This window comes from Chanos chanos, chromosome 8 (genome assembly GCF_902362185.1).
Source record: "Chanos chanos chromosome 8, fChaCha1.1, whole genome shotgun sequence".
NCBI classification, from domain to species: domain Eukaryota; kingdom Metazoa; phylum Chordata; class Actinopteri; order Gonorynchiformes; family Chanidae; genus Chanos; species Chanos chanos.
Window position 1 is genome coordinate 39,149,395 of NC_044502.1, and position 16,569 is coordinate 39,165,963.

At 39.0% G+C, this 16,569-nt stretch overlaps 1 protein-coding gene across 2 annotated transcripts; it reads left to right on the plus strand.

The window, feature by feature from the left end:
• Positions 1-2,033: 2,033 nt before the first annotated feature.
• Positions 2,034-6,982, plus strand: oprd1b (opioid receptor, delta 1b). 2 transcript variants are annotated; one of them, XM_030781455.1, is made up of 3 exons: positions 2,034-2,272; positions 5,847-6,202; positions 6,453-6,982. In XM_030781455.1, the coding sequence occupies exons 1-3, from the start codon at positions 2,034-2,036 to the stop codon at positions 6,980-6,982; spliced, it is 1,125 nt and encodes a 374-aa protein (XP_030637315.1). The 2 variants fall into 2 exon arrangements, with proteins under 2 accessions (XP_030637315.1, XP_030637316.1); XM_030781456.1 differs by having other exon boundaries at positions 2,160-2,272; positions 5,847-6,208; positions 6,459-6,982.
• The last annotated feature ends 9,587 nt before the right edge of the window (positions 6,983-16,569 follow it).

Here is a 16,569-nt window from a genome sequence, read left to right on the forward strand (position 1 = left end):
TTCATGACAAATTGCATCATTTGGTGTCTGTCTGAGAGGGTGCCACCTCTCAGAGATGTTTAGGTGAGGTGAGGTTCAGAGATAGAGATGGACATGGAATATGGTTTAAATTGTTTTCTCTTTCATCAGACCATTTAGTGACCACTCCTGCCAATATGGCACTACGATCTCTGAAGAGACCACTGTCATCAGAACAGAAATACAGCAAAAGCCATCAGAATCCTTTATTATGGGGGATTAGCATTCAGGCTTGTTGGTCTCTTTTTGGCATTTTTGGCCACACATCCACACATCTGTTTGTTAAGAATAGAATGAGGAATGACTCATCTGACCAACTGACTCTATACCATTGCTCTGTCAACAACTGTTTCCACAACTGTTATTGCGGTCCTACATTTTTAGCCTTAATGAGGTATGTTATATATTGCAACTCGATTCACCTCTTTGTGAAGTTCATGAAATTTGAGGAAACTGCCTGTTCATGTTTTGACTTAATATTAGCAGTAGGTTGATTTAAAGTTATTGTTTAAAGTTATTCATTGAAGTTACTCATTCTTAAACCAGTGCACAGAGTTGAGCAATCTTTGTCACTAAAGCTTCGGCTAAATGTGCACTGACAATCATCTCTCTTTCAAAGTCACTGAGATCTCTCTTCAAGTTTTGTCTTTGGCTCACCTTTTTGGGTGTACTGTGTGTGTTTGGTCTCCTATGAATCTCATATTCATTTGACAGTTAAGGAAAGCATGCACTGAGTTCACAACATCAGGTTATATATTGACACAGAACAGTTTTCCCCTCTGTTACAGAGCTGCACAGAGAAATATGCAAATATTGAAAACAACAGTGACGACGCCACACGACGCCGATTGGTATTATTTAATACTGGAGCTTCAGCACCATGGACAAGGACATGTCTTAAACAAAATCAACAACCACTCCTCCGATGGGGTTTCAGCGCAGTAGATTAGGCTTCGGTGTATTCGAATTCATGTACATGGAAGAAACAAGCAGGAAATAATTAAGTTTCAGCGTTGGGATGTATCTCCTCTCTTGGGTTACCAAAGATATCGAGACGCATTCTACGTGTCTACGTCGCAGACACCTAGTTTCACAAAATTTACAAATCACAAAATATCGTTCACTTTAGTACATATTTACAGCGCCAAAGTAATCAAGTAATCACTCACGGGTTGACAGAGGGAGCTAAGAACTACAATAAACGTCCGAACAATGAGTACGATTTTCAAAAAAAGTTTTTGCCCACACATCATCATTGTATTTACATTTCTGAAGAATTTTTTTCTGTGTCCATTGCTAATTAAAACTTGGTGAGCTTGTTAAACAATAATAATTGTAGTAAGAGTTGTTGTAGCCTCATCTAACTCTCGCGTGGAATGACGACTTGAAACATTGGTCATATTATAGAGATATTACGTTCAGAGAGCGATTTTTTGTAATTTCTCTGGAGGTAACATTCGCAGAGCTTGCAGTAACGTTATGCGCAAAACGTTTCTAATTATCTGTTTTAACTGGTTAAAAACAGGCTATACAAGGCAAAAAGCTAGTGAAGTGGCAGGTTAGCGAATATATTACGAGGATGAATTTCAGGGACTGGTGTTCAAACTTATCTTCTTTGATCACTGAAAGAGGGGAATTAGCAGCAACATCCTCGTATTATTTTGAAGTAACTATGCAGTGTTGACGTCAGTGAAGCAGTCAGCTCTTTTTAGGCTGAAACTCAAGCGGACAAGGCGAAGCGCACTAGTGGTCTCTCGCTTGAGTGCGCCCTTGCAAAAAGGCATGTTCTTCTCGCCCCTGTCCGCGTCAGTTCTCTTCCAAACTGCCACCCCTTCATATGGAGCAAATGTAGAGAAAAGCTGAGACCAGATCACACTGCCTACTGTTCTTATACACGATCCTCAGTCTGGTCAGTCTTCTGGATGCGAAGTTTGACCCCACTTATTTTGAGCCGTTTTAAGATTCCTGCCAAGTTTTCAAATATTCAAAACATTACACTTGGACTGAGAAGACACATGGAGCTGCCTACGATGTCAACTGGCGTTTTGGATGACCTCTACCCGTTCATCCCTTACAATGACACCTTTCTGGAGGAGCCGGTGGGACTCCTGTCAAACAGGAGCCAAAACACCGTACCCAACACTATGAAAAGCGCCTCTGGTATAATTATTGCCATCTCCATAACGGCGCTTTACTCCGTGATCTGCGTAGTCGGACTACTCGGGAATATTCTAGTCATGTATGGTGTAGTCAGGTAAGAAAGGAAATTGTTATTGATATGGGTCGTTCTAAATTTACCCATCAAATACATCAGATAATAAACACAAGCTGTTCATAAACGAATTACTATAGATGTAAGATGTTTAGGCTACTGATATATATGTAAACTTACAAAATCTACTGGCACGATGTATTTTTTCGATTTTTGCGTATTTAATTAAGGTTTAAGCCTATTTGGGATTAAGCTCGGGCTGTTTGATATAACCCTTGATATGTGGGTCCCATTTCTTCTGCTGTATCGATGAACTGTGACAGTGTTATTTGACTGCGATATCGCGTGGTTATGAATTAGTAGCTTACTTCCAGAGTGCGAAAAGTGAAAAAGAGCGCTAAAAGCATACTTAATGAAAAGGTCCAGCGAAAAGACACAGAGAATAATCTTACTTTGCTTAAACCCGAATTGGATTATTTCTATTTTTTTGGATACGAACAAAATTAAATCATTATCGTTATAATAATTTAAGATTGCAAATGATGATTCAAATTTCATTCTGCGCGCTTACAGTTTCGCCACTTGAACAATTTTTGGACAGTTGAATTCCCCATATTTCAAGCCTGAATGTTCTTTAGGTTTCCCCTGCCTTCTTTACCTCGGGTGTATAATCTGTCAGTCTAAGGCTTTGTTTTGTGCTCCGGCCTCGCGTATCAGTGGGTGCTGTCACTCTTGCTGATAAGTGCAAAGAGGGTGCGTAGATGCGTGGGCTGCAGGCTCTGGAACAGGTACAAAACCCTAAGGTTGAGCATCAAAGGAGGGGGGGGGGGGGGGGAAGTTGGGAACACGTATTCATGTTCTGCCCAAGAAATGGAAGACAGCCTGTTCCCCAGCAGGTGAAGAGACCAAAGCCAAAAACAAACAAATCAACTGTGTCAGTTTATGCCACCTCTGGTACATCTGAGCGTCTTCTCAGCAACGAATAGAAATGCCCCAATCTGTGTAAACAATCAATTAAAAATGGTTTTAAACTTCTGTTAAGCTTTCCTACACTGACAGAAACTATATTTTCAGATTTTCCTTACACAAAAAAGAAATATCCAAGTGGGTCAGCAGAATCGGCTGTTTGTAGGGTACCTGAGCACAATTCGGATACTAGAAAACAAAAGTGGATGAGACTGGGGAGAAGCTGATTACCTAATGTTGGATATGTTGTATTTATGACGTCACTGATATCTTAAGCTGCTCTCTGAAAACCAGAACCCCGCCCCCAAACTTCTCTGCCCACCTTTCAAGGCAATTGTTCTACTATCTTTAAATTCTGAAATATCTGCTAAAATTCACTGAAACAATTCTGTCTTAGAGATACAGCCGTTATCTTTCAAAACTCAATTAGACACAATATACGAACAAGGAACAAGAGAGAGATAAGTTCATGGGAGTAACTGATTTTCTAATCCTCAGCTGTATGTGATGGGTGTTTGATTAGCAATATAGCAAAAAAGTCCTCCAACAATGAGAGTTACTAAGAAAGAAAGAATTTCAAAGGGGATTTACATAATGTCTCACTGAAATATTAATCCCTTCTTTGATCTGCCCACAACTCCAAACTATCTGTTTTACAACCCTTGCATAATGTTTCTTTTGGCCATGATACTTTGATCCTGTTGTATACAACAAAAAGTACAGCTAAAATTGTTTAATGATCCTGAAAGCATGCCTACTGATAGAGACAGTCTCAAATGACCACTCTAATGACTGGATCTGTGTAACTCCATATGAAGGGTTCTCTGCAGTCTCCCTTAAGCACCCTCACAATTATGGAGCTCAGGGAAGAGAGAAATGAGGGGCTGGGATTTGTAAATAGGTGGACAACAGTGTACACATTTAAATGTGTTTAGATCTACATTTATATCTAGTTTTGCGCTATCGTAACAAGTACGTTTAGAGGAGGCAACTTATTTCCCCTTAAAAATGAAGCTTAAAATTACTTCACAAATGATGTCTAATAAAATCGGTTACATTTTGAATCTCCCAAAGAAACACGATTGGATTCAAGATTTAGTTGGAAAAGCTCAACGGTTATGCTCTTGTTCTAGGTAGAGTGAAGCACAGTGATTAGAAACCCTTGTGAAAACTCCTGAAGGATGCCAAGAACCAAAGGAGAGACCGCTTTTCTTTGATTAGCATATTCAAAAGAATTAGTATGGAGCAAGTGACCTGATGAATAAATGATTCAGTCTTGTATGTAGATTAGTTTGAATGTTTCTTGTGTTAGTTTTTAAGTAATTCATGTGGGCAGAAGTCTCAGTGAATTTACAGGACCTTTTAAAGGTATTGAAACATTATTTTTTCCCCAACAAATTTCATCATGTTGATGATGCTCTCACATCATATTAATGGGACTGGATAACTCAATGAGTGACCAGGTCAAGTCTTAGAGGATCAAATTCATGGTGATTTTTTGGCCTGGCCTCTTAATTAGAGGCTGATTTTCACTTGGGATACAAGTGTGTGCACTCATCAGCCAACTGGTGACCACAGCAGTTGGTTGATATGAAAACCAGCAGGAATTTAGTTCTCCGGTGCTAGGATTGGGCAGGACTGGGCATAGAGTGACTCAGAAAATCAAGTTCACAGGATCTCAAATACATGTATGTTTAACTATCAAACACATTCTCAGAAAACGGTCTTTGGGGAATACCTTGTCATTTTTCCATATTGTGTAGCACCAGCCCCCAGTTGGAACGAGTAACTGACAGATTGATGGGGTCTGTCTCTGCCTCATCCTACTGTGCTTAGTCATCTGTCAGCTTCTCGCCAAGAGGAGGACAGAACTGCCTCTCGGAGAATTAGAAAGTGATCATTACACAATTACACAGTGGGGAACCAAGGGCTTAATTCAACTTATGAAAGCATATCGTTATAGGGAGATCCTATTACATTAGAAAAACAGATTGATTTTTCAGCCTCAAACTAATGTGAGACTGACAGATATGGTTGACTTAAGCAGGCATTCTGACCATGTCATTTCAGACAATTTTTGTTTTATCTTTTTGTTACAGCCCGGAATTCACATAAATATATAGATAAAATAGGTTTTTATTTACATGTATAAATAAACATGTAAATAAATAGATAAATAAATATATCTGAACAAATATGTACACACACACACACACGCACACACACACACACACACATGTGAATACATGAATACGTCTGATGTTAAGAGGTTGTTAGCCGAAGGTAGAAAAAGCGGAAGCAGCAGATATGACAACCTGAGTGGGCACTAACCAGACCTTTCTTGTCAGTCTGTTCCTTGTCTCCTTTGAAACCAAGGTCTTTTATTGAAAATGGGCAGAATGAATATAAGGAAAAAAAAATAATGAAAGAGGATGAAATGACTCTAAATTAAATCTCCTAATGGGTATGCAATAAAAATGTCCATAACACTGACCATTTCACGAAGAAGGCTTCATTTTCTAACAATTCCTCTCCACTCCACTCTCTGTGTCTTGGTAACAGAGGTGCATTTGGAGAAAGAGAGAGATTGGATAATTAATGAAATAAACGTAAATTGAATATTCAAAGCCAGATCTCTCTCTCTGAACAGGTATACAAAAATGAAGACAGCAACCAATATCTACATCTTCAACCTGGCCCTAGCTGATGCTTTAGCCACCAGCACACTGCCCTTCCAGAGTGCTAAGTACCTTATGAACACTTGGCCTTTTGGGGAGCTCCTGTGTAAGCTGGTTATCGCCATAGACTATTACAACATGTTTACCAGCATCTTTACTCTGACTATGATGAGCGTGGACCGTTATGTGGCTGTATGTCACCCTGTGAGAGCCTTAGACTTCCGAACCCCTGCGAAGGCCAAGATGATCAACGTTTGCGTCTGGATTCTGTCTTCAGCCATAGGGGTCCCAATAATGGTCATGGCAGTCACCAAAGTGACAGACACAGGTAATGGTCCTGCTTTATTCCGCTGTCCAAGGATCTCATGCTTTAATAAGGTGTTGAATAATTAGCATCTTGATATGGATGGGCACAGTGTTCTTGTTAAACTGATTGAAATAAATAGAAATTCACATCAAAATCCAAATATCTGATATTACACATATTGCAATATAAATATCAGCCCAACGGGAATCCTGAAATCAGAAACTCCAGTTAAGGTTCTGACTTTCAAATACCTTTCTATCTTTCCTCTCAGGCAAAGTTGTCTGCATGCTGAAGTTCCCAGATCCGGACTGGTACTGGGACACCGTGACCAAGATTTGTGTATTTATCTTTGCCTTCGTGGTGCCAGTCTTAGTCATCACCATCTGCTATGGCCTGATGATCCTTCGCTTGAAGAGCGTTCGCCTGCTGTCTGGCTCCAAGGAGAAGGACAGGAACCTACGACGCATAACCCGTATGGTTCTAGTGGTGGTAGCAGCTTTTATCATCTGCTGGACACCCATCCACATCTTCATCATCATCAAGACCCTGATAGAAATCGACCAGAAGAATCCACTTGTCATTGCCAGCTGGCACCTGTGTATTGCTCTGGGCTATATGAATAGTAGCCTGAACCCAGTTCTTTATGCCTTTCTGGATGAGAATTTCAAGAGGTGCTTCAGGGATTTCTGCCTGCCTTTCCGCTCTCGCATGGAGCAGAACAGCTTCTCCAGAGCCCGCAACGCCACACGAGAGCCCATCTCAGTATGCGCTGCTTCAGAGTCTGTGAAAAAGCCCGTATGACTAGGAATGGGCCAGATACCTCAAGAGACTCCGGCAGGGAGCACACAGCAAGACCTACAGACCGAGATCACACAGATATCGACCACAGAGTTTTAAGTCCCTGATAGGGGTGTGCCAATAGTAATGCTATACTCGTTGACAGTGAAAAAATATCTGGATTTAGTGCCTTTTGTGCATGTATCATTTTGACTTGGCACTATGATACTCAGATGTATTCATCACTGGACTTGGTAAACATAAATCCATCACAACTATTAGCAATTACTCAAGAATGAATTTGATCTTTTCTGTTTAGAAACGATTAGTGGATTTAAATGTCGTGCACACAGATTGAGTAAAATCCTCTGTCAGTCTGTTGCACGTTGCCTCTGGCATTAGTGTGGATATGAAGAAGCAGATTCAGGACAATAAGAGTGTAAAAAAATTACAAATCCATGCATGATGACTTTGATGAAATATGAATTTATGTCAACGGGGTGTTAAATAACGGAGAGCAAGTTTGATGGATGCTTCATTTTTTTGCTCTTACTAGATAGTAATTGTTGTGAATGTCTGGCACGCTCCTAGTTTCTCTGTAGTAATTAATGTCCTGCAAAGACAGTGTAGGAACTGTTTTTACATCTTCTGCATCTTAAAGAAAAACTACTGCCTGGCAGGACTGAAACGAACATTTCAATGACTCACGGATTTGTGACTTGATTAGGCGCCCTGTGGAAAATGATCAAGACCATGTCGTAAGGATAATTATCAGAATGTGTGATGGCAAGTTCCAAAGGGCGCCATAAGAACCATGCTGCTGGGGCATGAGACATGTCAACAAGAGACACGTTTAAGCAATGAAGCATGCTTGGATGTTCAAACTGTGCACGATTGAACTCAGTCGACTTGATTTGACAGCAGGATATCGCTGTCTCCCGTGCCACACACGGGGTTATTATTGTGCTGTTGATGAAATGTTTCCACCGCAGTGATGAAAACTGTTGCTCTGTAGCGCCCGGCGAAACTTATTCTGAACATTTACGTGTTAGGACAGAGAAGCTGGAAGGATTTTTTTTTCTTGTTTTTGATTACACGCTCCTTTTTTTTTTTTTTGTAAAGAAAGTGGGATTTCAAGTTTAACAGGCATCTTGGTGGACTGACAAACGGTGGGAAGTTAGTCGGAAAAAAGTGTGAAAGAAAAACGAAATGAAAAAGTAAGAAAGGGTTGTCTCTGTAACATAACATTCTAGTTAACAGCTAAAGTTAGTACTGTATATGTCCAAATTCTTAAATGGACAAAGGGTGTTAGGATGTAGTACACAGCTAAAATTAAAAAAAAAAAAACAGTTCTGGCAATGCTGTGAGAATTTCCACAGCACTATTGAGCAGCTGGAATTCTCTAGACTTGTCCGATACCACTTGACTTTTATAAGTGCAACTTTAAAGACTGTTTTTTTTTATGTTCTAGTGCTGTCAAAGTTCTCTTCGGAAATGTTTAGATTAAGCTCATTATTAGCAAAGTTTTCCCTCTCGGTTTTGTGAACCATTTTTTGAGTGTTTTGTTCTATAGAAGTTTATCTGATCTGGAGTCCACTTAGCCCTTATCCGAGTCAAATAACTTCCAGTTCATACAATAGAGTGGCATTGCAACTGCGTGGTAAAACATAGTCTGACACTGCAAAGCCAGGTGCCGTGGTTAGTGTGGCTTTCATAACACGGCTGTAATTTTCTTTTAATCGGTTTTTGGCCACTGTTGTCTTGTTCAGTTTTGCCACTATGGGCATTTTGACTTTGATTAAGGATAGTGGGACTGGAAAGGTGGTGAAACATTCCATTCAGTTGCCTTAGACTTCATTAGACTTATTCTAGCTTTGGACAGCAAGTGAAATGTTTATGTGATATTCTAAAGCTGTTTATTTGCCTTTTCAGTAACTCAACGTTTTTCCTGTGTGTGCTTTATACTCCGTACTTGTGGAGGTGGAAATATCTGTACTGCTTTGCTTTAGATTACTATAGTTTGAAGCATCATTACATATACTAAATAAAGCATTACAAATGAACCAAAAGAGTGCTGTACATGTTCACGGTATATAAAAAATGTATTTCAGTCTAATCACACAGAAAGATCCTTTTGGTACATGATGCAAAATGACAGTACTTAAACTGACCCTGAAAGAGCTTATTCTGTCCACGTTAATGCTGATTCCTAAGTGACAACGTTTTGTTTGCTAAGGGCAGTCCACATGCAGTCCTTCCAGGTTATTGTTAATGAAAGAAACAACAAATTACAAACATATAATTAACAATATTATAATCTAATGTCATGTGTAATTGTCGTAGTAAGCACTGATATTTTTCAGTGAACACATGAAGTATTTGTGTGTCGTGAGACCAACTCCCGAGAAGATTAATTTTTTTTTTCTGTCACAGTGGATCCCAGATGGACATGATGATCACAGATGCTGAGTTTTTCAAGAGGACATTTAATGACAGACTGAATATAGCAATGTGGAATTCACTAGACCATACTATGCTTAAACAACAGACAGAGAGAGTGAGAGAGAGAGAGAGAGAGAGAGGGAGAGAGAGAAACAAAAGGGAAGGATAAAACAAGGATGACATGAAGACACTTGAATTCAACATGGAATAGGCCATTATGACAAAACAAAACATGTTGTGGAATATGAAGTACGTACACTGCAGAAGCAGAGCATTTCAAACACCATAAAGCAGCCTTGACCACAGACCATACCCACCATTACACACAACTCTTCGCCATTTCTCCCTGAAATGCATTCAGCATTTAAATAAAAAAGACAATATCAAACAAATTCTGTTACATTTTATCTAAAATCAAAACAACATTTAAAAAAAAACATTTTACAGCTAATCCCCCTTCCCACTGCAGCCTTGTATTACATCTACCTCTAAAAGGTCTACATCTCTCAAAGAAACTACTTACATAGATAGGAGACATTGTGTATGATTTAAAAGATGAAATACCTCTATGATGAGAATGACACTGGATGAGTGGGGAATAAAATTGAGATGAAAAGCATGAAAAGATTAATCTGCTTGAAAATGCAAACACTAGTTTGTGCATTAGTGGATATTTTTTGTCCAATGGTTTGTTGCAAATTTATGCAATTGTAACAGGGATTCCAGAGAACAATCATCAGTTGTGAGACGTTTCCTACATTTCCATGCAATACAAACAGCTTTTTGTTTTCAGTCCGGCAAAATTTAATATGGACGCATTTTTTAAAGTGATTTTTGTCTCCCTCAGAGTTTCTCCTTGCTATTACATTTTAGAATCAACAAGTTAAATGGAGCTTGTAATGTCATGAGAGGCAACTGGAGAGAGTTACCGGAGCAAGGAGTTGGGCACATGTTTTTACAGACAGGTCAATCCATAAGCACAAATCCCTGCTAAGACCAACAAAAAAAATATCAATCACTTCTTGATTAATCCAACAAATTCACATTTTTAAACCATAATCTCCACATTTTACAACAAAACTATCATGAAGAATTAGCCCATGCAGTGGAATACTCATGGAGTTCTGAGGAAATAGAGTGAGATATTACGGTAGAAAGACACAATTAAACAACCACCCAGTCAACTCATTTTTCTCAATCCTGTCATGTTTGAAGCTCATCGAAACCCTTGACAAGCAGATAATGGAAAACGTCAAGACTTTTGTTACATTTCTAAAGCAACAAGGGACAATAACTATAATGACACTATACTCCTCCTTCTGACTCACACTGAGGAATGATTTCAATAAATTGAAGCTTTTCTATAAATTTTGCCACAGGACAAACATTTTAGCTGTCTTCTATGTCAGAACCAGGAACAGTATTACCTAGAGGATGGCAGTGTAAAAGCATATATTTCGTAATGGACAATGTTTGATGAAATGTGGTTAAAAAAATCAATGATATAAGCAGAGAGTGCCTGTGAGGCATTAGAATACTGCCCCCCCCCCACTCCCCCCGCCCTCTCTTTTTTTTCTTTAGCAGTTTGGTTTGAATCATTTGCCTATGTAAAATTGATGAAATTGCAAAGTTTGGAACTGAAGTAATGTAGATACCAAAATGACATTATACAAAACCATTCTGCAGCATTAATAGATAATACTGTAATCATCTGTTGGAAGAAATAACACCAGATGTTGATTCATTCCTTTTTGATCATGTGCACATCTGTTCACTTGACCCATCAGTATCTCTGAGAGAATCTTTTCCCCATAATCTTGAGACAGAATTTTGAAGTTTGTCTTAACTATTTTGAAACAATGAAGATTCATTCAATCAGCAAAATAAAAAAAAAACCCCAAAACAAAACAAAAAAACTGCACTGACACTAATCAGCATGGTCAACTGGATCAGTCTTCCTGAATAGTTTCCACAAAAGCCTACTGGCAGCTAAGGAAAACTAAAATATACTGGTTTAATTGCTCAGAGGTTCAAGTGCATTATGCAAGGTTCTCATGAGTTCTATTCTGCACTCTACTCGTCAGCTGGCCCGGTTTAACAGCTATCAGCAAGCGCTTGGACTGCAAATCTCTTAAGCGTAATAAATGCAACTAGTTGTACTGTTACTAAAATCAGAAATAAACTACATTAGGAAACAACTTAATATAGGTGGTGAAGAAAGAGAAACATACATGTGCTTTATAAGACAAATGCAAATGATTTTACACAAGCATGGGGTAGACTAATGAAAGTCTATAGTAAATTAAGTAAAATATGCAATATGCAGACCGCCATGCATCAAAGAAACTACATAGTAACACTGTTCTTTTTTATGTTATTTTTATTTGCATTTTCATATCTTTCACATATAGCTTTTTTTTTTTCACTGATGCACCTTATGATATGGATTTGTGTGTATGTCATAATGCTGTATACACAAATTCACATTCATATGCAGAACTGTTTCAAACAAAACAAAACAAACAAAAAACAAAACATCATCTATATTATATCCATGGTGAAAATAACTGTGTGTGCACTGGAGATAATAGCACTCTCCTTTTTCAGCCTACAGAAGTCAGATGAAAAGACAACATGTACTGCGTATAAGATATGTAAATAAGACAACATGTACTGAGTATAAGATATGTAAATAAAAACCGACTAGGAATGAACTGTTTCTGTATTACACCATGAGAAATATGACTTAAGTGTTTTATAAACACGGTTTCCAAGAGGATAAATGAAAAAGAGCTTTGTGTATGCAGTTCAACTAAATCGTACATTCGGTATTTATGGTTTGATTTAAAGGGAAAGTGCTTGTAGCCACTCGGATGCCCAGGCAACTGGCAAACATTGTCACAGAGAACATGAAGAATGCACAGGCAACTGGCAAACATTATCAGAGAACGCCTGGAGAATACAAAGACATATACTAAACATTTTAACAGAGTACATGCAGAATACCCAGGTCACTGACAAACTATATCACAGAATACACGGAGAATCCACAGGCAACCGTGAACAGACGACTTGATTTACAGTACATACATATGCATTTTTTAATTTATATTCTTAGACTGAATTGAATTTTGTCACATATCGAGTAACTGTTTTTAAATGTGTTTTTTTTTGGTGTGTGCACTGGGTGTCAGATGAGTTTAATCTCCCTTAATCTGTGTTAATCATTCATTGGATTTTACACAAGTAACACAGGTACTCTGAACTATGCAACAAATGAGATGATAATCAAACTGCATAATTCAGTTTACTTCTCATTTGCATGCTCTTCGCATGTGCACACTTGGAACTTCCAAATATGTCTTGAGGTCTGACAAGCATTAATCTGAAAAAAAAAAAAAGTCTGAAAGCCCATAGCAAAGCTATAGCTGGAAGGCCAGCCTCTGCATTCTCCATTTAGTCCTGTTTGCCTTGGGCAGTCTCTTTAGCCCTGTTTTTATCCTTGAGAGACATAATTCAGTATAGCATAGGGAGAGCATGAGCAGGCGGGGTGTGTGTGTGTGTGGGTTGGGGGGGGGTGGTGGTGTAAGAGCTTTTGCAGAAGCATGTAGCCTTGAAAAACACTTTTTAAGCTCAGCAAGTAGGGTAGTGGAAAAAGAAAGGCTGTGAGATGCGGGAGTGAGCGGCAGAGAGAGAGAGAGAGAGAGAGAGAGAGAGAGAGAGAGAGAGAGAGAGAGAGAGAGAGAGAGAGAGAACAAAAAGGTTAGACAGGAGGTCTGAGAGAGAGCGCCAAGGGCAGATAGAATGTGTAGCGGCAGACAAATGACCTTCGTCAGTTCAGCAGCTGCTACTGTGACACCTTCAACTTTTCACTCTGTAAAGACTTGAATAAAAGTTCAGGTAAGTGTTTTCCTGTTAAATGTGAAAAATATCAGAAGTTCCAGATCTTGTATGTTATGCCTTTATAGAATCACCATGCCTATTAAAGCTACCTACCATGTGAAAATGTTCAAACATATATTGTAATAACTGACATTACCCAAGTGATAGGAGGTAGTCTTCTGGGGAGGCACATGTCAATGTAAAACATTACTGAAATATTGCATAGGTTGTAATAGCTTTGCTCAGGAGCAAATGACCTGCACCTACTCGATAGAGCAATGGTCAAAAATTGTTAGTATTGCTGTGCTTGTCTCCTGTGTTTCCATCTGCTTCAATTTATATATAAGAGAGAGTACTATATATAAAATACACCCTAGACCAACACATGCGGCAGTTTCTTATAGCTTCACAACCTCTTTAAATCTTCCGACATCAAATTCACAAATATTTCTGTGCCCAAAATTATAATCACTCCAGTGACCACATTTGGCACATCCGTGCCAATCATAAGAGTCCATTACATAATGGTATAAAAAGCAAATCAAAGAGCAGGGCTGTTTTCCAGTCTTTTACAGAACGCATGAGTGGGTGGGAGGCACGACAGCGAGCTGGCGGAACAGTGTAAAAGCTTAGGCAGAAACTCATCTCATCGGCTGGAGCAAACCTGCCCACGCTTGCAAGAGTCCAGGCTCTCCAGACAACATATCATCATTTGCGCACAATGGGGATGGGTCAGGGTGAACCAGGGTTACCCAGTCATATAAGAGGAGCCCCTTTTTACTTAATGTGGAGGAAAAACTAGCCATTTGAAAAAAAAAAAAAAAAAAAACACGGGTGTGAATATGATGCTTGGAAACCATTTTGAATGTTAAAATTAAAAAAAATGGCGTTGGTTGAACAGGTTTACACTAGTGTGTAAAATCCTGACGACATGTTTTCTAATAGTTTATTTTGAAATACCGTGACAGGGTCTACCATTCTGCATGCTTCTCAGGTGTGAAACATTTGCATTTTTCCACAACTCACGGAAGTCACCTTCAGTTCCTCAGGGTTTATGAGTTTTAATGACTCTTTAAAAAACCCAAGTAAAAGTCTGGCGCAGAGAAGAGAATTGCAGATATAATTACCTCTGCTCTGTTGTTAATTACTTTATTGTCAAAGCCATACTTCTGAAGAGGCACAGGTGCCAACTAACTTAGGCTATGTTCACACAGTCAGTCCAAATCCGATGCATGTGCATATCCGATTGGGATCCGATAATATGTAGCAAGTCTGAACAGGCAAAAATCAAAGGAGATCCGGATTTCAGGTGTTCTCTTTTTACGTTTGTGACATTTGACGCCACGTAAAGTTCACGTGTACATCACACTTACAGGAAACATGCTAGTTTGGTGGCGGAGGGAGCCATTGATGAGCGGTTGCAGGTCGTTGAACAGTGATACCAGCGGTGACGGCTGCACGAAATAAAGTTGCAAGCTTCCTCCGTCTCTGACGTCTCATTATTTTATTTTATTTTTTATAAAACTCGCGCTGCGGCTCCCCGTTGCCAGGTTGTAAATAAGCAAGCCCATTTCGTTACCCACCACTTAAGTTAGTTTATATCAACTACTCCTACTTTCGGGCACAATGTCATTACTATAGCAACCAATGTGAATAAGATAGAAAATGAGGATAGCCACCCGAACACACAGATCGGATCTGATCACTTGCAACAATGGGAACAGTCAATCAGGAAGATCGGATTTTGATCGGATATGCAAAAAAATCGGATTTGGACTGACAGTGTGAACCAAGCCTTACTGTGATGAAACATCAAAATATGAAAAGTGATTAAGCTAAAAGCTGGCCGAATAGTTCCCTGTTATAACTTAACTGCTGTGCTGGTAGCTATTGTGCCTTAGGGGCTGACACACTAACATTGTCTTATTAAGTCCTGTTGAGAAGTCGTAATTACTGTGCTTTTATTGATCAAAACACAAACTGCTAGGATAAGAGGTAGAATCCAAAAGAAACAGTTTGGCCTCAGAAGCAACTGATCATGCAGTTTTGTTTCGGAACGGTACCCTGTGCGACAGTTTGGGTCTTACTGAATTTTTGCTGATCCTTGTTTCCATGGTGATGTTTTGTTTCGTGATTTGTTTGGAAGTGAGCATGGGCTGCCCTACAGAAAATGTTGAAAATCAAACAAACAAAACTGTTATATACTGAATTAATTTTTGAAGATAGATATTGTATACTTGAGGCAGAAATAACACAGGACTTAGCTAAACAACAGGACTGACTGAACGACAAGGCTACTTCATTTATCAGTGAATGAAGATATATATAGTTTGGCAGTTAAAAATCAATATGATGAGTTCGAGTCATCAAAGAGCTTTTAAGAATGGAAACTGATGGCTTCAAAACAGCACGCTAAACTACCGTCATTTCCTTGATTCGATGACAAAGTACCATCGACAAAGAGATGAGATGAGATGATCAGCTTGTCAGCTAAGTACTCACACAAAAAGCTATTAACATTTCAAAGCTTTCAGAGAAAATGAAGCCACAAGGGCTTTCACGAGACCATCCCACAGACATACTCTATGACTCACTATATAATAACGTAGAAACAGAAGAAAAGACCAAGAACATAATGCCGCTCACGCTTGACGAACACCAAAGTAAGATTATAGCTTTGATCCTTGCCTTTGTGTGTATTATCCACATCATCTGCTAAGTCAAGCACCTTTGATTTAATACTGCACTGCTTGCCGCATGTAAACACTGAGTGTCAAAAATGACAAGCTTTTTTTTTTTTATCAGAGAGCAGAAGTAAACTGGCAAAATATGATGTGCCCTGCTGTGGATTAATTATGAGAGATAGAAGTTGGTTTATGAACTGGAGATGAAGCGCTTGACAAGTACCCTTTATTGTGGGCAGAGTTCTGCCACCTTGTGGGTATATTGTGTAACCAACAGCAGACACATCCTTTCTTTATCAGGATATTAAAATTGACATTTCCCAACAAAGTTTGTTGCTTATGCTCAGGTCTACAGAAGAAACCATTACCTTTGTCTAAACATAACATCAACTGATCACGTATCACGATAGCATGAATCAAAGATATACAACAGACATTCTAACAACTTTTTTTTTAAGATCACCAGATTTTCATCTTTTGTTGAAGGACATATTATGCACAACAGTATCACAACTAATAAAAGTGACAAATCCCAAAAACATATACGACACGCCAAAGTCAGGACTTCCTAACTTGAGAAGACAGAAGAAAACTCAGTATGGT

Excerpts from the sequence above, each read along its gene's own strand:
- oprd1b (XM_030781455.1), top strand. The coding sequence starts at position 2,034 with ATGGAGCTGCCTACGATGTCAACTGGCGTTTTGGATGACCTCTACCCG. Across the intron at positions 2,273-5,846 it reads GTCATGTATGGTGTAGTCAG|GTATACAAAAATGAAGACAG; the intron begins GTAAGAAAGGAA and ends CTCTCTGAACAG. Across the intron at positions 6,203-6,452 it reads CACCAAAGTGACAGACACAG|GCAAAGTTGTCTGCATGCTG; the intron begins GTAATGGTCCTG and ends CTTTCCTCTCAG.